At 46.5% G+C, this 24043-nt stretch overlaps 1 protein-coding gene across 1 annotated transcript in view; it reads right to left on the bottom strand.

The window, feature by feature from the left end:
* LAMA2 (laminin subunit alpha 2) overlaps positions 1 to 24043 on the bottom strand; it is an 852154-nt gene that overhangs the window by 301495 nt on the left and 526616 nt on the right. The window contains exon 24 of the mRNA XM_075863715.1: positions 4317 to 4553. Within this exon, the coding sequence (XP_075719830.1) occupies positions 4317 to 4553 (237 nt within the window). The remainder of the gene's footprint in view (positions 1 to 4316; positions 4554 to 24043) is intronic.

The raw sequence follows: 24043 nt of genomic DNA, 5'->3' as shown, positions 1-24043 counted from the left end.
AAGTGACCTCCCCGATGATCACTTAGGCGCGGAAGTTTTCCGGCTTCTTATTCTTGCGCCTGGGACAGGTGTTCAGTAGATGCTTGTCGTCCCCACAGTAGAAGCAGAGACCATTCATTCTGCGAAACTCCCTACGTTGTCGAGGGGACATGGAGGCCCCGAGTTGCATAGGTACCTCCGAGTCCTCCGTGGAGGGGCGAGGAGACGGGACCTCGGGGGGAATCGCAGAAAAGTCAGAGGGGAGCACACTGAAGCGTTCTAGCTGACGTTCCCTGAGACGTCGGTCAAGTCGTACTGCTAGGGCCATAACCTGGTCAAGGGAGTCAGGCGAGGGGTAGCTAACCAGCAGATCCTTCAGGGCGTCAGATAATCCTAACCTAAACTGGCACCTTAGGGCCGGATCGTTCCACTGAGAAGCTACGCACCACTTCCTAAAATCAGAACAGTATTCCTCAACCGGTCTTCTACCCTGACGTAAGGTCACCAGCTGACTCTCGGCTAAAGCAGTCCTGTCAGTCTCGTCGTAAATGAGTCCGAGGGCAGAGAAAAAACGATCAACAGAGGAAAGTTCAGGGGCGTCAGGAGCCAAGGAGAAGGCCCACTCTTGTGGCCCTTCCTGGAGTCGGGATATGATGATACCCACCCGCTGGTTCTCGGAACCTGAGGAGTGGGGCTTTAGGCGGAAATACAGTCTGCAACTCTCCCGGAAGGAGAGAAACGTCTTACGGTCCCCTGAAAACCGGTCAGGTAACTTGAGGTCGGGTTCTAGAGGTGAGGTGAGGGGTACTACTAAAGCAGCGTCACCCTGATTGACCCTTTGGGCCAGGGCCTGGACCTGTAGGGAGAGGCCCTGCATCTGCTGGGTCAGGGTCTCAAGGGGGTCCATGATAGCGTCAGCGTAGGAGAAATGGTAGACTAGGTAAGGGCTTGTAATTATGTAATGGCAGGAAGGAGGTGAAGGGAAAGTGAGCCCTAATCTACCCACCGCCCTGTCCCTGCCTACTTGCAACGACCCGCCCTAGGCGACGAGGTACAACTGGGCGGCGGTCCCTACGCTGGCTAAGTGCACAGGAAGACAAACAGGGAACACGCAAGGGAAGGGGCAGTAGCCCCGGAACGCCACGAGGAAACGGGGCGGCGAACGAACAGTCAAGACCAGGACGAAGTGAGTACACCCGAGCGGACACGGAGACAGAAGCAAGCCAGGGCAAGCAAAGCAGGTCAAGCAGAACTGCAGCAAGGCAGAAGCACGGCAGAAGCAGGCTGGAGCAAGCAGCAGTGGGGCCAGGAATCCAAAAGAATTACAAGCACTGAGGGAGAGCACAGGGCAGGTAATAAAGGGCAGGGGGCGGAGCTAACTCCGAGAGACCAGGCCGCGATAGGCTCTCCCACTCCTGAGCCTGCCACCCTGGTTGGTGGGAGAAGGTGTCAGTCGAACAGGTCTGGCCTCAGGTGTGGATTGATTAATCCCAGGAGTGTAGCTAGATGAAGTACCTGGCAGATCCCTAACAATTTCACATATTTCCATTTTATACACCTTCCATGTAGTCTAAGTCTACACTTAAATCTGTAGAGCAGGCACAAACAGGGAGATTGTGAATAAATTAGCACTACATTCAAGTCCATAACTTGTGATAATTCCCTTCATTTCACCAAAGATAATATATCGTAATATCACGCCCTGAGATGATGATGGATAGTTAGATAGATAGATAGATAGATAGATAGATAGATAGATATGAGATAGATAGGTAGATAGATAGATAGATAGATAGATAGATAGATAGATAGATAGATAGATAGATAGATAGATAGATAGATAGATAGATAGATAGATAGATAGATAGTTAGATAGATAGATAGATAGATAGATAGATAGATAGATAGATAGATAGATAGATAGATAGATAGATAGATAGATAGATATGAGATAGATAGGTAGATAGGTAGATAGATAGATAGATAGATAGATAGATAGATAGATAGATAGATAGATAGATATGAGATAGATAGGTAGATAGATAGATAGATATACAGTGGCGTAACTACCGCCGTAGCAGCCGTAGCGGCTGCTACGGGGCCCGCGGCATGAGGGGGCCCGTGTCACCCACCGGCACGGGCCCCCACCATGGCCGGAGGTTCCGCCAGCAGCCGCTATGGCTGCTACAGCGCGACGCCACTGAACACGACTATGGCAGAGCAGGGAGGTATCTCGCCGCTCTGCCATTAAACAAAAGACATGTATCCCCAATCCACAGGATAGGGGATGCATGTGTGATCGCTGGCATTGATAAGGAGTCCCCTGAAGGACTCGATCACAAACCTCGGACTTCCGGGGTCTGTATCGGCAGCTCCGTAGAAATGAATGGAGCGCCGGTCGCGCTTGTGCGCATGCGTGACCAGTGCTCCCTTCATGTTTATTGAGCTGCGCAGACGCCGGAAGTCAAAGGTTAGTCATGGAGAACTTGGGGGACTTTCAGTCCCCCGTTCTCCTTATCGCTGCCAGCGATCACACATGTATCCCCTATCCTGTGGATAGGGGATACATGTCTTGTTTAATGGCAGAGTGGGGAGATACCTCCCTGCTCTGCCGTAGTGTTCAGTGGCGTCCCGCTGTAGTAGCCATGGCAGGTTCTCCCTATCGCTGCCAGCGATCACACATGTATCCCCTATCCTGTGGATAGGGGATACATGTCTTGTTTAATGGCAGAGTGGGGAGATACCTCCCTGCTCTGCCGTAGTGTTCAGTGGCGTCCCGCTGTAGTAGCCATGGCAGGTTCTCCCTATCGCTGCCAGCGATCACACATGTATCCCCTATCCTGTGGATAGGGGATACATGTCTTGTTTAATGGCAGAGTGGGGAGATACCTCCCTGCTCTGCCGTAGTGTTCAGTGGCGTCCCGCTGTAGTAGCCATGTCTTCTGTAGGACACACTGTAGGTCGCATTTTTTTGGGAGGGGGGACGCTGTATGGCGTTCCCTACAGGGGGAGGGGCTGTATGGCGTTCCTTACAGGGGGGCTGTATGGCGTTCCCTACAGGGGGCTGTATGTTGTTCCCTACAGGGGGGGCTGTATGGCGTTCCCTACCGGGGGGGCTGTATGGCGTTCCCTACAAGGGGGGGCTGTATGGCGTTCGCTACAGGGGGGGGGGCTGTATGGCGTTCCCTACAGGGGGGAGCTGTATGGCGTTCCCTACAGGGGGGGCTGTATTGCGTTTCCTACAGGGGGGGCTGTATGGCGTTCCCTAAAGGGGGGGCTATATGGCGTTCCCTACAGGGGGGCTGTATGGCGTTCCCTACAGGAGGGGCTGTATGACGTTCCCTACAGGTGGGGGCAGTATGGCGTTCTCTACAGGGGGGGCTGTATGGCGTTCTCTACAGGGGAGGGCTGTATGGCGTTCTCTACAGGGGGGGCTGTATGGCGTTCTCTACAGGGGGGCTGTAGGGCGTTAGCGCCATACAGACCCCCTGTAGAGAACGCCATACAGCCCCTCCTGTAGAGAACGCCATAAAGCCCCCTGTAGATAACGCCATACAGCCCCCTCTGTAGATAACGCCATACAGCTCCCCCTGTAGAGAACGCCATACAGCCCCCTGTAGATAACGCCATACAGCCCCCTCTGTAGATAACGCCATACAGCCCCCTCTGTAGATAACGCCATACAGCCCCCTCTGTAGATAACGCCATACAGCCCTCTCTGTAGATAACGCCATACAGCCCCCACTGTAGAGAACTCCAAACAGCCCCCACTGTAGAGAACGCCATACAGAGTCCCCTCTGTAGATAACGCCATACAGCCCCCCTGTAGAGAATGCCATACAGCCCCCTCTCTAGATAACGCCATACAGCCCCCACTGTAGAGAACGCCATACAGCCCCCTCTGTAGATAACTCCATACAGCCCCCTCTGTAGATAACTCCACACAGCCCCCTCTGTAGAGAACGCCATACAGCCCCCTTTGTAGATAACGCCATACAGCCCCCTTTGTAGATAACGCCATACAGCCCCCTCTATCTACAAAGGGGGCTGTTTGGCGTTATCTACAGGGGGGGTTGTATGGCGTTATCTACAGGGGGGGCTGTAAAAAGGCGCTATCTACAAGAGGGGGTTGTGTGACACCCTGGGGAGGGGTGCCCCAGTCTAAAGTTTGCTATGGGGCCCAGTCTTTCCTAGTTACATAGATGATAGATAGATAGATAGATAGATAGATAGATAGATAGATAGATAGATAGATAGATAGATAGATAGATAGATAGATAGATAGATAGATAGATAGATAGATAGATAGATAGATACTTTTATTACACATTTCTTACCTTACAGCTGCACTGTGCTGTCTCTTCAACACAAGAACATTTTTCAGTTTCACGATCACAGCTCTCAGGTTTACTTCCGGCTATAGAGCAGTCGCAGCTAACACAATGGGGATAATTGCGATATCCTATTCTGCAATTGGTGCACTTGTCTTCTGAGAAATTTGGACGGCAGAAACAGCAACCTGTATCGGGATTACACTGTGTGCTCAGAGATCCTGGACCACCACAGTCACAAGCCTGAAGAAAAACAGAATATAAATGAACTTATTGTACTATGTATTTGCTGGGACAGTACCAAAATATAGATTAAATAATGAATTTAAAATGTATCTTTCAGAAAGACAATACAATTTAAAGCCCCGTTTGTTTATCTATTCTTCATTTTCAGGTGAAGCACTCTTACAAGTTACAATATATCTTTAGTTTGAAAATAAATTGTTTTTATGTCACAACAACTTCCTATACTACTTTAATATATTCCCTTCATTTCGGTGGGTGATTACTTCTTTCAGTGAGAATTCATAAGTACAGATATATTATATTTTTATTTTTGACAAGGCTCATTTGAAAACTTTAAAACTGATGAAACGCAAAAAGAAGCAAATAAAATACTATTAAGGCACGATAAACCATCTGTAGCTTCTCAGTACAAATGCAAAGTACTGAAGTCACAAAATGAAAGGTTTATCTCCGATCACCTTCTAACTTGTTTCACAAAGATCAGAACAATATTAACCTCTTGCCGCCACAGCCATTTTAATTTTTTTATTTTTTTCCTCCCTGCCTTCCAAAAGCGATAACTTTTTTTAATTTTTCTTTCGACATGTATAAAAGCTTGTTTTTAAGCAGGGCAGAAGTTGTTTTTTTTTAAAGGCATGACTTCATGTACCATATAATGTACTGTGAAACAAAAAATAATAATATTTGTGGAGTGGAATAGGAAAAAACCAGTGATTCCTCTGTTTGGGTTTTGTTTTCACAACATTTACTGTGCAGTAAAAATTAAATAGTAACTATATTTTGTATGTCAATACGATTACGGCCAAACCAAATTTAGGCTATGTGCACACGGGGTATTTTGCCGAGTTTTTTGACGTGGAAACCGCGTCGCAAAACTCGGCAGAAACGGCCCGAGAACGCCTCCCATTGATTTCAATGGGAGGCGTCGGCGTCTTTTTCCCGCGAGCAGTAAAACTGCCTCGCGGGAAAAAGAAGCGACATGCCCTATCTTCGGGCGCTTCCGCCTCCGACCTCCCATTGACTTCAATGGGAGGCAGGAGAAAGCGTATATCTCGCTGTTTTATGCCCGCGGCGCTCAATGGCCGCGGGCGAAAAACGGTGCGATAATTGCCGCGAAAATCGGCGTGCAGGGAGAGAAATATCTGCCTCAAAGTTCCAAACGGAATTTTGAGTCAGATATTCCTCCCCCAAAATACTCCGTGTGAGCCTATATATTGTTTGTTTTATTATGATATACTACTTTTACAAAAAAGAAACTATAGAAAAAAACCTGTTTTGCGTTGCCATATTCTGAGAGCCAAAGGGATGACAGAAGGCTCCCCCCTTTCTAACTGCTTAAATATACTAAACCCGCATTATATTCCCACTTCCCGGCCATGACATACAGTTATGTCAAATGTTAGAAAGCAGTAAATAAGGGATTTATAAGGCACTGGGATGCAGTATCTAATTCTTCTGCTCATCAAGTCATACCTAGGCTTTGCTACAACTGGGGGCTAAGATTTCGTTCACTGCTCTAGCCCTGTATCTAAATTTTCTGGCCAAGGCAGAGGCGTTTTGGGCCCCCAACCGCAGGTACCCAGTACTGGGAGCACATGCCCCTCCAGCCTCCTAACAACTATGCCTCTGTAATTATGGAGACTTACGTCCGCTATGTAGTATGTCTTAAATCCAATATCACCCGACTCATTGATAACGTTGGACCCTGGTTAATGCAATATTATATTTACTACAGTATATGATTAAATCCAAATATTCCCATTCCAAATGTAGCCATACAGCTTTAAATAGGTTATGTTCCAAATGGCAGATATACTGCATGAAGTTACTATTAAGTTACTATTTACTGAAGAATTACATTTTTTGTTCCTTTATGGGCAACGTCTTAACTATAGAATACAATCCAATTTTAATTCCCCAGCAATGATATTACGCGCTTTCATCTGAAATGAATAAAACAAGATCATAATATTCACGTGTACCAGATACTCTTTTTAGCAATGAAGGCATCATAACTAATTTGACTGGTGACAATAACAGCTGGGAGCACTTCCAAACAATGGGTCCCATAGTCCTCCAGAGTGCGGCTGCCAGACCTGTTTCTGCTGTGTATAGCTTCCAGCTTGGCATACAGATAAAAAGAAGCTTTCGATTATAAAAGCTGGCCTTTCTACAAATGATTGTTCATAGATTCTCTACCGTAATCATTTAAGCTTTTTATATGCCTAAAGGATAAATTCAAGGTCAGCACTATAATTTGTTTGATGTGGGTGCTACGAGTTATAAAGCAATTTATATTACAAGCACTCTGTATAAAATAGTGACAAGATGATAAAATGATGAAGATGAGCATTGCATAATGTAAGCTATGTAGAATAGAATAGGTATAGTACAAGATGTACAGTAGAATATATAGAACTTCAAAGTCTGAGAGTTATGAATGCAGGATCGTGTATACATAGAACTTTAATGCCATAAGGATCATCCCTATGGTAACAAAAGAGTTATATGAAATAGCTTCCCCTATGGCATGTAAATGAATTGTACAGTACAGTTGAGGACAATATTTGAAGGTGTAATTCCAGCTTCGACAAGTAAAGGTTATTTATTGTACAATAAAATGTTATACAATTTTCCAATATATTTTCTGTATCAGTTCCTCATGGTTTTCAAGACCACTGTTATATGTCAAGTCAATTAAAAACCTCCATTGTTTACGAGTGAAGAAAAAAAAACGGCTTGGTCTTGTAATGAACACACAGTTGCCCGGCTCGTTATCAGAGCTCTGTCTTCTAAGGATTCCAACACCTGTTTGTCCATCACATGGCAATGGACGTAATTTTATCCACTGGAAGTAAACAATGAATGTTCCTACTGAATACCAACAATCAGAGATCCTAAAAATTGTGAGGAATGAATAGAGAAAGTATATTGGAAAACAGGACAACCCCTTTAAATATAAAATCACTACTAGGTGGTACTTTGTCCCCAGTGACTATATTAAGATATTTTCCAATGCCCACATGCAGAGCCGCCGTCAGGGCAGTACAGCTTGTACTGCAGTCAGGGGCCGGGCCACAATGCTGGAAAAAAGGGTCCTGCCCGCTTCTTAGTAACTGTAAACATTTCTATCAGAGCCCCAGCGTTAGTTAATTGGAGAAAGGAATGGACCTTTCTGTTCCTTACTCTAACGTAACTTTAATGCTGGGACCCTGAGAGGACAGTAGGGGAAGCTGCTGCATGAGAAACATGAAAGCGGCTCCATGTGGAGAGAGCCGCCCACCAGACACAGACGACAGGACCCTGCAAGACTGGTGAGTGCCCCATCCTCCTTCACATCCCCCCTGACCCCATTTGTAGAAAATAAAGTGTGTTTTTTTCGTTTACCTTGTGTTTTTTTGCTGCGATTTTCTTAATCACGGCAAAAATGTTTTTTCCGCGATTTTTGCCTCAATTTTAAAAATCTCAGCAAAGCCGCATTATTTGTACCTCAATAACCAAGAATTACATAAAAAAAATAATGCCACAAAACATGAAAAAACAATGCTTTTAGGCTATATTCTCACAGTGCAGTCAAATCAAGTTTTTGCTGCGATTTTGCAAAAATTGTGCCAAAAAATGGGGTTTGACTGCACTGTGTGAATAGACCCTAAAGGCCCTTTTACACTGTCCGATAATTGGCCAGTGCAGCGACCACTGTTCAACAAGACATCGTTGATCGGCGCTCGTGTGCTCTTGTTACACGGAGCTATGGATGGGGACGAGCGGCCGTTACTCCGATTGCTCGTCCCCATACATTGTTATCATGTAGGCAGTGTGTCTCCCTGTTTACAAAGGGAGATGTGCTGCCGACAACGATAATATTTTACTTTTTTAAAACGATACAATCAGCAGATGATCGAGCGTTTTCTCATCATCTGATGATCGCTGCCCTGTTTACACTGGGCAATTATTGGCATCAAGCGTTCTATGAATGCTTGTCTGCATGATAGTCGCCCAGTGTAAAACCCCATTAAGGCCACTTCAGACATAATGGATTTGTCTCCTATTTTCGGTGCGGATTGCACACTAAAATCCACTACAAATTACAGTACAACTCATCTGAATGGGGTTTTCAAAACCCCATTTACATGCAGCAGAAAAAAATCTGCATGTGCTTTAGGGCATTCTCCTGATTGTTAAATTAGCAGCATGCCTATTATGTTGCAAAATTGCCACGCATTTCACCCTTTACAATGCAAAGAATTCATTTGCTGCAAATCCTTAGCAAAATCTGTAAAGGTAAATTCACACGTAGCATAAACACTACAGATTTTCCACAATGGATATCATTGCGGAAAATCTGCAGCATAATACAGTAGCAGCAGAGTGGATGTGATTTGAACAAATCTCATCCACATGCTGCATAAAAAATGCCAGGGCCATTCCCCAGGCGATGTATCCCATTGTATGCCATATGTTTTGGCTGAATTCAATAAAATCCAGGGTATCAACTGGTCACTGACTGCTTTATGGTTTTGTTCACTGTAACTTGACATCAGTAACAAAATCAGTTACTGCATATGGCATACAAACGTGAGCTCCACACTTTCCATTGCCCACCACCGGTAATGGAGGGGGGGGGGCAATATCTTTGGCTGTTTGGGGGCCAGAAATTCCTGATGACGGCCCTGCCCACATGTATTGTTGTTGATGTGGAGAAAGTTTGGGATGCCTTTCTATATATCTGGTGGGCATGCCCATTGATTCAACCCTTTTGGCGATCAGTGGTTAAAAAACGTAATGACTGTTTTGGCATTAACCTTAAAAATGATCCTTAAATTGTGCTGTAATCAATTATCAATTTTAGCCACATCTTTGCCTTTTATAAAAAGAAAGCTCCTTGCTGCCATTCAGACTATTATACCCAAACACTGGAAGACAAATTTTATAATATTCCAGAAATGACTTACGGAGGATCTGTCACTACTTTATTAATTTCCTATCTCCTAACTAATCTAATAGGCGTTATGATGCTGATAACTACAGTGTGATTTTGTTTCAAAACGTTTATTATTTGCAAAGTTATGAGCATTTTTCTAAATATGCTAATTTGCCTATACTTACCAAATGGGAGGCAATTCTATCTTTTCACTCTGGGCAGTGTAATGATTTCTGTATGATGCTGTCCAATCCTGATACAGCTTCTCCCTCTTCTCTGCCGAGCAACACAGTGTGATCATATAGTATACAGCTTCCTTTCCCACAGCTAGAACTTTGCCATATGAAATATTAGAATCTCATCTTTCATATGCCACCAGAACCAGTGTTCTAGGTGGTCCACAGCCTGAAATATGTCTATTTGAAGTGATCCCCTTCACTACAGCTTCAGTCTCTCACACTGTGTGAAACAGCTTCATGCTGATAGGTCAAGGTCAGAGTCTGTGCGGTAGCTCCACCTCAGGAGAATCGCTGGTGTTGACACCCACTTGTCTAGGATAGCCTCATTTGCATATTTAGAAAAAAAGCTCATAACTTTTGAAATAATAAACTTTTTGGGACACAATTTTCACCAGCATTATCAGTGTGACAGCGCCTATTAGATTAGCTAGGGGATAGGGCATTACTAAACTAGTGACAGAGCATCTTTAAGGCAGTAAACAACAGAGAAATTGGAGAAATATAGGGCTGTTTATAGAAATAACGAGGTGCACTTTACAATACAATGTTCAGCCTTGCATCTAGAACAGTGATACTCTCTCCAGTCTTTATACTATTTATTTTGTGTTCTGCCTGTTTTTTTTTCTTTGCAACATATTTGTGTAATAATTGCAATATATTCTAAAGATGCATTCTATTTTTGCAGTCTTGATCTTGATAGAACAGATATAGCATATAAATCCAGAGCTATTAATTACAACTTCAATAGAAGTATTTCAGGATTAATAGTGCCCATTAGTGCATAATTTGGCCATAAACCGGGGCATACACAGAAGACTGGGATGCAGCAGTACTGGTTCTTGCCATTTGGCATAATTCTATCTCTGTGGAGAATGTGTTTAGTCTTAACGTGTCAGTTCTCCATTTATGAATTTAAAGTCATATATTATTTATTTATTTATTTAATAATGATATAGAAGATGGGATTAATAGCACTATTTCTATTTTTGCAGATGACACCAAGCTATGTAATATAGTTTAGTCCATGGAAGATGTTCATGAATTGCAGGCAGATTTAAACAAACTAAGTGTTTGGGCGTCCACTTGGCAGATGAAATTTAATGTAGATAAATGTAAAGTTATGCATCTGGGTACCAACAACCTGCATGCATCATATGTCCTAGGGGGAGATACACTGGCGGATTCACTTGTTGAGAAGGATCTGGGTGTACTTGTAAATCATAAACTCAATAACAGCATGCAGTGTCAATCAGCTGCTTCAAAGGCCAGCAGGATATTGTCGTGTATTAAAAGAGGCATGGACTCACGGGACAGGGATGTAATATTGCCACTTTACAAAGCATTAGTGAGGCCTCATCTAGAATATGCAGTTCAGTTCTGGGCTCCAGTTCATAGAAAGGATGCCCTGGAGTTGGAAAAAATACAAAGAAGAGCAACAAAGCTAATTAGGGGCATGGAGAATCTAAGTTATGAGGAAAGATTAAAAGAACTAAACCTATTTAGCCTTGAAAAAAGACGACTAAGGGGGACATGATTAACTTATATAAATATATGAATGGCACATACAAAAAATATGGTAAAATCCTGTTCCTTGTAAAACCCCCTCAAAAAACAAGGGGACACTCCCTCCGTCTGGAGAAAAAAAGGTTCAAGCTGCAGAGGCGACAAGGCTTCTTTACTGTGAGAACGGTGAATTTATGGAATAGCCTACCGCAGGAGCTGGTCACAGCAGGGACAGTAGATGGCTTTAAAAAAGGGTTAGATAATTTCCTAGAACAAAAAAATATTATCTCCTATGTGTAGAAATGTTTCCTTCCCTTTTCCCGTCCCTTGGTTGAACTTGATGGACATGTGTCTTTTTTCAGCCGTACTAACTATGTAACTATGTAACTATGTAAATGCATAATGTGCATTAATATAACATATTTCTATTATTGGAATAACTTCTTCTACAGGTACGTGTAGGGGTGTTTCAGTCACTCACATGGCAGAATACTATGGAGCTGTAGGAACTTTATGTGTTGCAGTATGGTGCTCTGTGTGGTGCCATATTATTTAAATTATTCTTTACTAATAGTAGTTCTAAAGAAAAATACCTCTGAACATACTATATCTGACCAAGATTATTTTTTTGTGGATTTACATGGAATCTAAAAGAATAAAACCTCCCTTTGCCTCCAGTTTCATAAAGAGGGGTTTTCTTCTGGATTCCATTTGAATGGCCATGCTACATCGTTTATGGTAGGAGCCCAACTACTTTTATTAAAGGTCCACTTGCTTGGGTCTGCCTTCAGGTGAAGTTCCGAGCTGAACACCAACAGTAAAGATGTCATAATAGTAAGTGAGCCCATACGCCTTGTTTTAATCCAACGCATCTCACATTAGTAACACTAATGAGATACACCATAGGGTAACTAATGTGAGATTCATGGAGTTGAAACAAGACATATAAGCGTATGTGGTTAAAATGAGGCACATGGAATTCCTAATGGGAGGTACATAGGGTTACTTACTATCAATATTTGTAGCGTCCATGGCCGCGGGCCGTCGGGTTTACTCACCTCTCAACGCCCGCAGCCATGGATCAGTGAGCGCTGGCTCGCATCTCCTTCCTAGGAGACGCCAGCGCTCACTTCCGCTCAGGTATGCTGTGTCTCGTAGGGTGCCCGCGCACACTCGTGCCCAGTCTTAAAGGGTCAGTGCGCGAACATGTAAACAATCATCATTAACTCATATGATTTCCTGGATTACAGGATGGGCTCTGCCCTTCTGATCCTTTCCTGAGCATTGTTAGTGTATCCCAAGTCTGTCTTGCAAATGGTCCCTTAGTGTTTCCCGTTTCAGTTGTTACCCGTGCCCTGTTACCTGTTCCTGTATCCCGTGCTGTGTTCTTGTTCCTGTGCCTACTAGTGTTGGAGTCGTGGATACTGCACCTGCTGTCATTTGCCACAGCCTGTGCCATCTTCCACATCCACTGTGATCCGCCACGTCTGGCGCAACGTGCTGCATCTGCTGTCATCTGCTACGTCCAGTGCCATCTTCCACGTCCTGTATGATCTGCCACGTCTGCCGCAACATGCTGCACCTGCTGTCATCTGCCACGTCTGGCGTAACCTACTGCACCCACCTCCGTCCGTGCCAAAGCCTCGACTACGGTCTGGACTATTGAGGTACCCTTGTTTGGGACTTTGTATTGCTGGGGTGCTCTGTGATTTGGCCAGCTGCCTCCCCGCTATGGCCGTGCGGCCTAGTGGGTCCACATACCCACAGACCATGACAATATTAATGTAAGCCATATGGGGTTACTAAATTAATAACCACATGTATCTCACCTTAATAACCCCAATGTGCCTAACACGAGCAACATGCAGATTATGAGGCGCATGGGGATCATGTGAGGTGTAAAGTTAAGTATATAGTGGGAATTTTATAAAGTTAATGTGTAGAATTCCTATTGGGTCTGGGCCCTATCTGTCTCAACCTTTCCTTCCTCCTACCTTTCTGTGTTTCTCTTGGCACCCTCCCTCCCTTAACTGTCAATTGTCTCTCAGTAAAGGGGGAAATTCCTTTCTACTATGCAGTAGCACCTAAGCTCACTTACATGCTGCAGCAGAGGACCGACATTCAACCTTCACTAATCTGCCACTAGCTGTCATGCTGGCCTGACACAGAAGGACCAAGACCGGAAGCTGCCTTGGCCACAAAGCTTAAAGTTAACAATGCTTCTTTCCTGGTCTGGACAGCAGCGGTCTGGACAACTGGTGTCGTGGTCTTAATTCAAACCGCAGTCCGCCAGTTGAGATCCCCTGTATAAGTTTATGGGTGCTGTACAACTTTAAGGTTGTACAGAGCCATAATATGGCCAGGTCCATGAGCATGAGGTCTAATAAAATCACATACAGAGTTTTCCCAGTTAATGAACAGACAAAGATGCTTCTAGGACTATTAATTGTAAAAAAAAAAAGGAATTTCCCCTATAATGTAATATGAATATACATAAAACACATATTTTTAGACATTTTTCACAACTTTTTTACTTATCTTTCCAAAAAAGAAAAGAAAGTAGAGAAACATTCCTGCCAGTATGCGCTCTCACTCGCGATTTACTATTGCACAACTGTGTTGAATGTGTTGGACCAATTACATGACCATAATGTATGTTTTATGGGAAAATAACTTTCCAAAATGTGTAGCGTGAAATTAATGTGAAAGAGGCCAAACTTAGTTATGCCTATCCATGTAAAAAAAAATCTAGAATGAACAGTAGCAGTTAATACATGTGCTGACATCTAGAAGCCTAATTCTTGGACACCTTTAAAGAGAATTACTTAATTCAGGTTTTCATTATACATATAAATATTTCTTTAATGTTGGTGGTGTTCTTTTTATGTTTGATGTGACTATCCACATAAAAATGTTTTGGAAATATTGCAGTTTTTACACTGGCCACTAGAGCAGTCACAAATAGCTGACCTTTCCTGTTCATCTTTGCTCTATATATAGGCACAGGTTGAAGAGAATCATCTAATTATCATAAGAGGATGGGCAAATTATTGGCAGATTTATTCTATTACTGGAAGCCTAGCTATGGTAGGATAACAATACTATACCCAGATAAGGTATCTTTCCTGGTGCCTGCGGTAGGGGGCTGTACTCTATTGCTAGCTTGAGACCGTAATAATCTATTGGATTTCTCTGTCAATTTGAGTTGGGTATTTGGGGAGATCTTGTTGGAAATTGTGAAAATACATAAAAAATATAAATGAGAATAAATCTAAGCTATGATATTGTTTAAAAGTTATAATATTTAACTGAAATGAACCTAATACATTTTCAAATCACTAACATCATAGTAAGGGTTACATATTTTCTCTTGTCTGACAACTCAATTAAATGACTTAAAACGAAAAGGAATGCAGAATTTAAAATATTTTTTCTATTTTTCTCCACTATGAGTATGATTGACAAGTACAAGGCTAGTGCGTATTAAACAGTTGTGCGTGTCTATTAGTCATTTCAGTAGTGACCTTTAAATGATTCAATTTCTTTTTAGAAAAGCATGTTTTGTCAGTGTAGAGCACGATCCAGGAAAGCCATTGAGGCTTCTTGACATTACGTTTAATATTATGAATAGAGATGAGCGAACTTATGAAAAGTTCGGTTCGGCAAGTTCGCCGAATTTCGTGCAAAAGTTCGATTCGGACCGAACTAGTTCTGACCGAACCTGTAATACAAGAAAGCCCCTAAAAATCGTGTATAACACTGTTTTAAAGCCCTAGAAGCCCTGTATAACACTCTTAGGTCACCCATGAGTGTATCCAAGTACTTTTGAGCTGTCTTTAATGCAAAGTTGGTGTCAAAGTTACGCCAACATGTATGGCTCTAGGAAAACGGATGGGACACGGAGATAACTAACAGAAACCACTGCACTTGTGCATGTTGTATGCTTAATGCATTGTTAAAAAAGGTACAAAAATTTACCATTTTAGGCGGCTGATGCCTGCCAGGGTTCATACATATAAGGTGGTAAAAGAAGAAGCAATGGCTTTTGACAAGCCCTCCAAAAATTGACCCTTTTTATTGGCAGATGCCTGCCGGGGTTCATCCATACATGGATGTAAAAGCAACAAGCAATGGCTTTTCACAAGCCCTCCAAAAATTGACCCTTTTTATTGGCAGATGCCTGCCGAGGTTCTTCCATACATGGATGTAAAAGCAACAAGCAATGGCTTTTCACAAGCCCTCCAAAAATTGACCCTTTTTATTGGCAGATGCCTGCCGGGGTTCTTCCATACATTGATGTAAAAGCAACAAGCAATGGCTTTTGACAAGCCCTCCAAAAATTGACCCTTTTTATTGGCAGATGCCTGCCGGGGTTCTTCCATACATGGATGTAAAAGCATTAAAGCAACAAGCAATGGCTTTTCACAAGCCCTCCAAAAATTGACCCTTTTTATTGGCAGATGCCTGCCGGGGTTCTTCCATACATGGATGTAATAGCATTAAAGCAACAAGCAATGGCTTTTCACAAGCCCTCCAAAAATTGACCCTTTTTATTGGCAGATGCCTGCCGGGGTTCTTCCATACATGGATGTAAAAGCATTAAAGCAACAAGCAATGGCTTTTCACAAGCCCTCCAAAAATTGACCCTTTTTATTGGCAGATGCCTGCCGGGGTTCTTCCATACATGGATGTAAAAGCATTAAAGCAACAAGCAATGGCTTTTCACAAGCCCTCCAAAAATTGACCCTTTTTATTGGCAGATGCCTGCCGGGGTTCTTCCATACATTGATGTAAAAGCATTAAAGCAACAAGCAATGGCTTTTCACAAGCCCTCCAAAAATTGACCCTTTTTATTGGCAGATGCCTGCCGGGGTTCTTCCATACATGGATGTAAAAGCATTAAAGCAACAAGCAATGGCTTTTCACAAGCCCTCCAAAAATTGACCCTTTTTATTGGCAGATGCCTGCCGGGGTTCTTCCATACATGGATGTAAAAGCAACAAGCAATGGCTTTTCACAAGCCCTCCAAAAATTGACCCTTTTTATTGGCAAGGGTGAGTAGTAGCAGCACATTAAAAGACACTGGACGACAGTCACAGGACAAAGCCCTGTGGTGGGGCAGGCCTGCTTGTAGCAGACGGGCGGCAGTGGAGGTTTATTGGTGGTAGTAGTCGAGGTAGCCAACACAGACAGCAAGGGTGCAAGCAGTAGTAGCAGTAGTAGCAGCACATTAAAAAAAGAGACTGGACAGTCAGAGGAGGACAAAGCCCTGTGGTGGGGCAGGCCTCAGGCCTGCTTGTAGCAGACGGGCGGCAGTGGAGGTGTATTGGTGGTAGTAGTCGAGGTAGCCAACACAGACAGCAAGGGTGCAAGCAGTAGTAGCAGTAGTAGCAGCACATTAAAAAAAGAGACTGGACAGTCAGAGGAGGGCAAAGCCCTGTGGTGGGGCAGGCCTCAGGCCTGCTTGTAGCAGACGGCAGTGGAGGTGTATTGGTGGTAGTAGAGGTAGACTAGCCAACACAGACAGCAAGGGTGGTAGGACTGGTAGTAGCAGCAGCACATTAAAAAAAGAGACTGGACGACAGTCACAGGACATAGCCCTGTGGTGGGGTAGGCCTGCTTGTAGCAGACGGGCGGCAGTGTAGGTGTATTGGTGGTATTAGAGGTAGCCAACACAGACAGCAAGGGTGCAAGCAGTAGTAGCAGTAGTAGCAGCACATTAAAAAAAGAGACTGGACAGTCAGAGGAGGGCAAAGCCCTGTGGTGGGGCAGGCCTCAGGCCTGCTTGTAGCAGACGGGCGGCAGTGGAGGTGTATTGGTGGTAGTAGTCGAGGTAGCCAACACAGACAGCAAGGGTGCAAGCAGTAGTAGCAGTAGTAGCAGCACATTAAAAAAAGAGACTGGACAGTCAGAGGAGGGCAAAGCCCTGTGGTGGGGCAGGCCTCAGGCCTGCTTGTAGCAGACGGGCGGCAGTGGAGGTGTATTGGTGGTAGTAGTCGAGGTAGCCAACACAGACAGCAAGGGTGCAAGCAGTAGTAGCAGTAGTAGCAGCACATTAAAAAAAGAGACTGGACAGTCAGAGGAGGACAAAGCCCTGTGGTGGGGCAGGCCTCAGGCCTGCTTGTAGCAGACGGGCGGCAGTGGAGGTGTATTGGTGGTAGTAGTCGAGGTAGCCAACACAGACAGCAAGGGTGCAAGCAGTAGTAGCAGTAGTAGCAGCACATTAAAAAAAGAGACTGGACAGTCAGAGGAGGGCAAAGCCCTGTGGTGGGGCAGGCCTCAGGCCTGCTTGTAGCAGACGGGCGGCAGTGGAGGTGTATTGGTGGTAGTAGTCGAGGTAGCCAACACAGACAGCAAGGGTGCAAGCAGTAGTAGCAGTAGTAGCAGCACATTAAAAAAAGAGACTGGACAGTCAGAGGAGGGCAAAGCCCTGTGGTGGGGCAGGCCTCAGGCCTGCTTGTAGCAGACGGGCGGCAGTGGAGGTGTATTGGTGGTAGTAGTCGAGGTAGCCAACACAGACAGCAAGGGTGCAAGCAGTAGTAGCAGTAGTAGCAGCACATTAAAAAAAGAGACTGGACAGTCAGAGGAGGGCAAAGCCCTGTGGTGGGGCAGGCCTCAGGCCTGCTTGTAGCAGACGGGCGGCAGTGGAGGTGTATTGGTGGTAGTAGTCGAGGTAGCCAACACAGACAGCAAGGGTGCAAGCAGTAGTAGCAGTAGTAGCAGCACATTAAAAAAAGAGACTGGACAGTCAGAGGAGGACAAAGCCCTGTGGTGGGGCAGGCCTCAGGCCTGCTTGTAGCAGACGGGCGGCAGTGGAGGTGTATTGGTGGTAGTAGTCGAGGTAGCCAACACAGACAGCAAGGGTGCAAGCAGTAGTAGCAGTAGTAGCAGCACATTAAAAAAAGAGACTGGACAGTCAGAGGAGGGCAAAGCCCTGTGGTGGGGCAGGCCTCAGGCCTGCTTGTAGCAGACGGCAGTGGAGGTGTATTGGTGGTAGTAGAGGTAGACTAGCCAACACAGACAGCAAGGGTGGTAGGACTGGTAGTAGCAGCAGCACATTAAAAAAAGAGACTGGACGACAGTCACAGGACATAGCCCTGTGGTGGGGTAGGCCTGCTTGTAGCAGACGGGCGGCAGTGTAGGTGTATTGGTGGTATTAGAGGTAGCCAACACAGACAGCAAGGGTGCAAGCAGTAGTAGCAGTAGTAGCAGCACATTAAAAAAAAGAGAGACTGGACAGTCACAGGAGGACAAAGCCCTGTGGTGGGGCAGGCCTCAGGCCTGCTTGTAGCAGACGGGCGGCAGTGGAGGTGTATTGGTGGTAGACTGGTAGTAGCCGAGGTAGCCAACACAGACAGCAAGGGTGCAAGCAGTAGTAGCAGTAGTAGCAGCACATTAAAAAAAGAGACTGGACAGTCAGAGGAGGGCAAAGCCCTGTGGTGGGGCAGGCCTCAGGCCTGCTTGTAGCAGACGGGCGGCAGTGGAGGTGTATTGGTGGTAGTAGTCGAGGTAGCCAACACAGACAGCAAGGGTGCAAGCAGTAGTAGCAGTAGTAGCAGCACATTAAAAAAAGAGACTGGACAGTCAGAGGAGGGCAAAGCCCTGTGGTGGGGCAGGCCTCAGGCCTGCTTGTAGCAGACGGGCGGCAGTGGAGGTGTATTGGTGGTAGTAGTCGAGGTAGCCAACACAGACAGCAAGGGTGCAAGCAGTAGTAGCAGTAGTAGCAGCACATTAAAAAAAGAGACTGGACAGTCAGAGGAGGGCAAAGCCCTGTGGTGGGGCAGGCCTCAGGCCTGCTTGTAGCAGACGGGCGGCAGTGGAGGTGTATTGGTGGTAGACTGGTAGTAGCCGAGGTAGCCAACACAGACAGCAAGGGTGCAAGCAGTAGTAGCAGTAGTAGCAGCACATTAAAAAAAGAGACTGGACAGTCAGAGGAGGGCAAAGCCCTGTGGTGGGGCAGGCCTCAGGCCTGCTTGTAGCAGACGGCAGTGGAGGTGTATTGGTGGTAGTAGAGGTAGACTAGCCAACACAGACAGCAAGGGTGGTAGGACTGGTAGTAGCAGCAGCACATTAAAAAAAGAGACTGGACGACAGTCACAGGACATAGCCCTGTGGTGGGGTAGGCCTGCTTGTAGCAGACGGGCGGCAGTGTAGGTGTATTGGTGGTATTAGAGGTAGCCAACACAGACAGCAAGGGTGCAAGCAGTAGTAGCAGTAGTAGCAGCACATTAAAAAAAAGAGAGACTGGACAGTCACAGGAGGACAAAGCCCTGTGGTGGGGCAGGCCTCAGGCCTGCTTGTAGCAGACGGGCGGCAGTGGAGGTGTATTGGTGGTAGTAGTCGAGGTAGCCAACACAGACAGCAAGGGTGCAAGCAGTAGTAGCAGTAGTAGCAGCACATTAAAAAAAGAGACTGGACAGTCACAGGAGGACAAAGCCCTGTAGTGGGGCAGGCCTCAGGCCTGCTTGTAGCAGATGGCAGTGTAGGTGTATTGGTGGTAGTAGAGGTACTAGCCAACACAGACAGCAAGGGTGCAAGCAGTAGTAGCAGTAGTAGCAGCACATTAAAAAAAGAGACTGGAGAGTCACAGGACAAAGCCCTCTGGTGGGGCAGGCCTGCTTGTAGCAGACGGCACTGGGGTGGATTGGTGGTAGAAGTAGTAGCAGCTGCAGCACCAACAGCGGCACATTAAAAAAAGAGTGGACAGGACAGAATCCCATAGTAGCAGGCGGCAGTAGCAGGCGGCAGCAGCAGCAGCAATGTAAGATCTAATCAGTGGCATCAGGCACAGGGGTTTTAAAATCCTCACCGATCCACGCTTGATTCATTTTCAGAAACGTGAGATTTTCCAAGCTGTTGGCGGACAATCTTGTTCGCTTAGGGGTGACGAAGCCCCCTGCTGCGCTGAATACCCTCTCTGACGCTACACTGGAGGGTGGACAAGACAGTACACCCATGGCAAACTGGGCCAGTTCTTGCCAATGATCCAATCTGCTGACCCAGAAGTCCATGGGGTCTGGGATCAGCATTTCTGACGGAGAAAGGGCACAGTCCAAGTACGAGTGAACCTGGTTGTTTAGGTGCTGCACCTGGAGATGGTGAACATCCCTTTGGTGACTAGTGCTACGATGTGTGTCAGGTCGGGGTATTGGATGTAAAAATGTTGTCATCATATTTTCCAAACTGAATTGGCTGCTGCTGCTGCTGCTGCTGCCGCTGCTGCCACGGCTGCCGCCTATTGCAGAGGTAGCTCTGCCAGAGGCGGTGGAACGATGAGACAGTGGGGAGCGGAGAGTGGCCCCCCGGTCAGACATGCTTGCAGCGGGTGTCTGCCGTTTGAAAGCCATGACAAGCTGGCTGCATAGCTTCTCTCTATAATAAGCCAATTTTGCCTCCCTCTCGGAAGGCGCAAAAAACTCCCCCATTCTGGCTTTATACCGAGGGTCTAAAAGTGTGGCTATCCAGTAGTCATCTCTTTGCTTCATGCTAACAATACGACAGTCAGCGCGCAAGTAACGAAGCATACAGCTCGCCATCCTGGCCAGCGTTTCAGAGGGCCCGGTTGGTTCCATCTCCGCCCCATACTGCCATGGTTGTCCATCATCAAGGTCGTCGTCAGACTCGTCATCACCACCATCACTGTCATGTTGTGCGGCTGCCTCGTCCCCTATCCCTTCCTGTGATTCCATCTCCAAATCCAGCTCCTCTTCAGGTCCTGTTTCCTCATCCTCCTCCTCCTCCTCAACATCCATAGCCAGATGTGATCCTTCCTCCATCCTTTGCTGAATCATCGCTGTGAGCGTTTGCTCCATAATGAATATCAGCGGCATAACATCGTTCATTCCGCTAGCGTCACGGCTCACAAATCGTGTGGCCTCTTCAAAGGGCCTCAAAACGCGACATGCGTCTCTAACCAGCTGCCAGTGCCTGAGCTCGAAATTACACTGGCTCCAAACGCTGCCCGTCTGCTGCATCAGGAAATCATTCACGGCTTTCCGCTGTTCGTACAGACGGTCCAACATGTGCAGGGTGGAATTCCATCGTGTTGGAACGTCGCAAATCAGGCTGTGTTCTGGGAGATTGTTTTGACGCTGCAAGTCCAGGAGGGCGTGCTTAAATGCATACGAACGTCTAAAGCGAACGCAAACCCTCCTGGACATGGCCAGCACACCCTTCAAACCAACATATGACTTTAAGAAGCGTGTTATGACCAGATTGATCACATGTGCCATGCAAGGAGCGTGTGTCAGGTGACCTAGACGCAGTGCAGCCACAACGTTCTTGCCGTTATCAGAGACAACATTGCCCAGTGTGAGTTTCAGAGGAGACAGCCAGCGTGCGATTTCCTCCTTGATGCACAGCAGCAGCTCCTGCCCTGTGTGGCTTTTCTCGCCCAGGCTCAGCAGGTGTAAGACAGCGTTGTGGCGCTTCACCTTGCACCTATGAAAAGAGGAGGGAGGAGGAGTGGAAGATACGCTGTGTCCTGTCGGGGACGGGAAGACCTCCAAGGAGGAAGGCAAGGAGGAGGAGGAGGAGTAGGAGGAGAAGGATGGTAGGCGCCTGGTGTCCGGAGTTGAACTAGAAACATACAAGCGTGGAGGTGGTAATGCCTGGCATTGCTGCGGTGGTGCATCGGACTGCAAAATATTGACCCAGTGGGCCGTGAAAGACATGTACTGTCCCTGCCCATAGTTGCTGCTCCACGTGTCGACGGTGGCATGTACCCTGCTGCACACGGATAATTGCAAGGACTTGGACACCTTTTCCTCCACATGCTTGTGCAAGGCAGGGACAGCTGTTTTGGAGAAGTAATGTCGGCTAGGTATTCGCCACCTAGGCTGAGCGCACGCCATCAATTGCTTGAAGCCGGCGGAGTCGACCAGGTGGTATGGCAGCGACTGCACCACCAACAACTTTGCCAGGTGTGAATTAAGCCGCACGACAAGTGGATGACTGGGTATATATTGTTGCTTATTGGACAACGATTCCGTAATGGATAACTGACGGGACATAGGAGGAGCACTAGATGACAGTGATGATGATGATGACAACGACATGGTGGATAAGGCCTGGCTACTACTTAGATGACAGGGACTCGGAGCAGCAGCAGCAGCGGAAGAGGGGTCTTCATTAGATGTACATGATGGTGGGGCATGTTGATTGTCCCACATGGCCTTGTGATGCCGTTCCATGTGTTTACGTAGAGCAGTAGTTCCTACATTGCTGCCCTGCCCACGCCTTACTTTCTGCTTGCAGATACGGCACTGTGCCATGTTTTCCTCCTCTGGGAAGGTACAGAAAAATTGCCACACGGCAGAGTACCGTAAAGAGGTAGTACCACGTCCACCACCACCACCACCACCACAACCACCCGAGCTTGCCCCTTGTCTGGCAGGCTTTTTTCGGGAACCTACACCAGCATCTGTGTCGCCGTCACCGGCTCCTGAGCTGACCCTACCGCTGCAACGTTTTGCAGATTGACTTCTGCCCCTACCTCGGCTTGGCTGTTTATCACATCCAGTGCCGCCACTACTACCCTCCTCCTCTGACGCCGTCATCACCTCGTCACCTGGTTCCCACGTCCTGTCTAAAACAACATCATCATCATAGCCTTCCTCATCATCCCCGCCACTTCTGTCACTGTGTTGTGAATGTGATGTGACATCATGGCGGGCTCCATGCCCCCCCTCATTACTGCGTCTGCCACCACGGCTACCACCACCAACACCCCCACTACCGCAGCTATGCGTCTCGGTCACCGCTTCCACCTCCACCACCGCCGCAACACACTCCGTTGGCTGACTCGCGGAAAACAAATCATCATCATCACTATGTTGTTCAGTATCTTCCTTCGCACCCGAGGAGATGTCTCTTAGGACTCTCAGGAAAGATGGCTTCCCGCTAGGAAGGGGGAGCGAAGACATAGATGATGGAATGGAAACGCTAGAAATACCTATATTACTACTGTCACCGTGCCAAGGAACTGTAGAGGATCTGGAATCCAACGAAACCTGGCTTGAAGCCAGATCGTCAGAGTCTTCCTGCTGAGATGACCGCGAGCCAGCCAACCAGTCCACAATGGCCGTATTGTCTAAAGTAACCCGCCCACCGGAGGAGATGGACAAGTCTGGCTTGCTGATACTACTACTAGCAGGCACATGGCAGCTGCTACTAGTGGAACTGGGCACATGTCTTGTGCCACAAATGCTGCTACTGGGTCTGGCACCAACAGATCCAACATTTGGACTGGAAGAGGAGACGGCATGGGTGTTTCTTCCTCTACCCCGTCCTTTCACAACCTTTTTTTTCCCAGACATTTCAGAGCCCCTTTTAAAAGCGTATTCACACACGGACACTGGCTTGGCAAATGGCAATGAATGAGAATTTCAATCAGCCTCGCTGCAGTGCACTCAGGGAATGCTGGGCCTTGTAGTACTACTAGGCTGCCTGTATGGCAAGTTGGATTGTTATTCCAGGGATGAGCCCCTTTTAAAAGCGTATTCACACACGGACACTGGCTTGGCAAATGGCAATGAATGAGAATTTCAATCAGCCTCGCTGCAGTGCACTCAGGGAATGCTGGGCCTTGTAGTACTACTAGGCTGCCTGTATGGCAAGTTGGATTGTTATTCCAGGGATGAGCCCCTTTTAAAAGCGTATTCACACACGGACACTGGCTTGGCAAATGGCAATGAATGAGAATTTCAATCAGCCTCGCTGCAGTGCACTCAGGGAATGCTGGGCCTTGTAGTACTACTACTACCACTACTACAAAGGCTGCCTGTATTGCAAGTTGGATGCAATGGGGATGAGCCCCTTCTAAA

The sequence above is a fragment of the Rhinoderma darwinii genome, chromosome 4, assembly GCF_050947455.1.
Source record: "Rhinoderma darwinii isolate aRhiDar2 chromosome 4, aRhiDar2.hap1, whole genome shotgun sequence".
In the NCBI taxonomy this organism is placed as follows: domain Eukaryota; kingdom Metazoa; phylum Chordata; class Amphibia; order Anura; family Rhinodermatidae; genus Rhinoderma; species Rhinoderma darwinii.
Note: the sequence above shows the minus strand (reverse complement) of the source record. Positions and strands in the feature narration are given on the sequence as shown.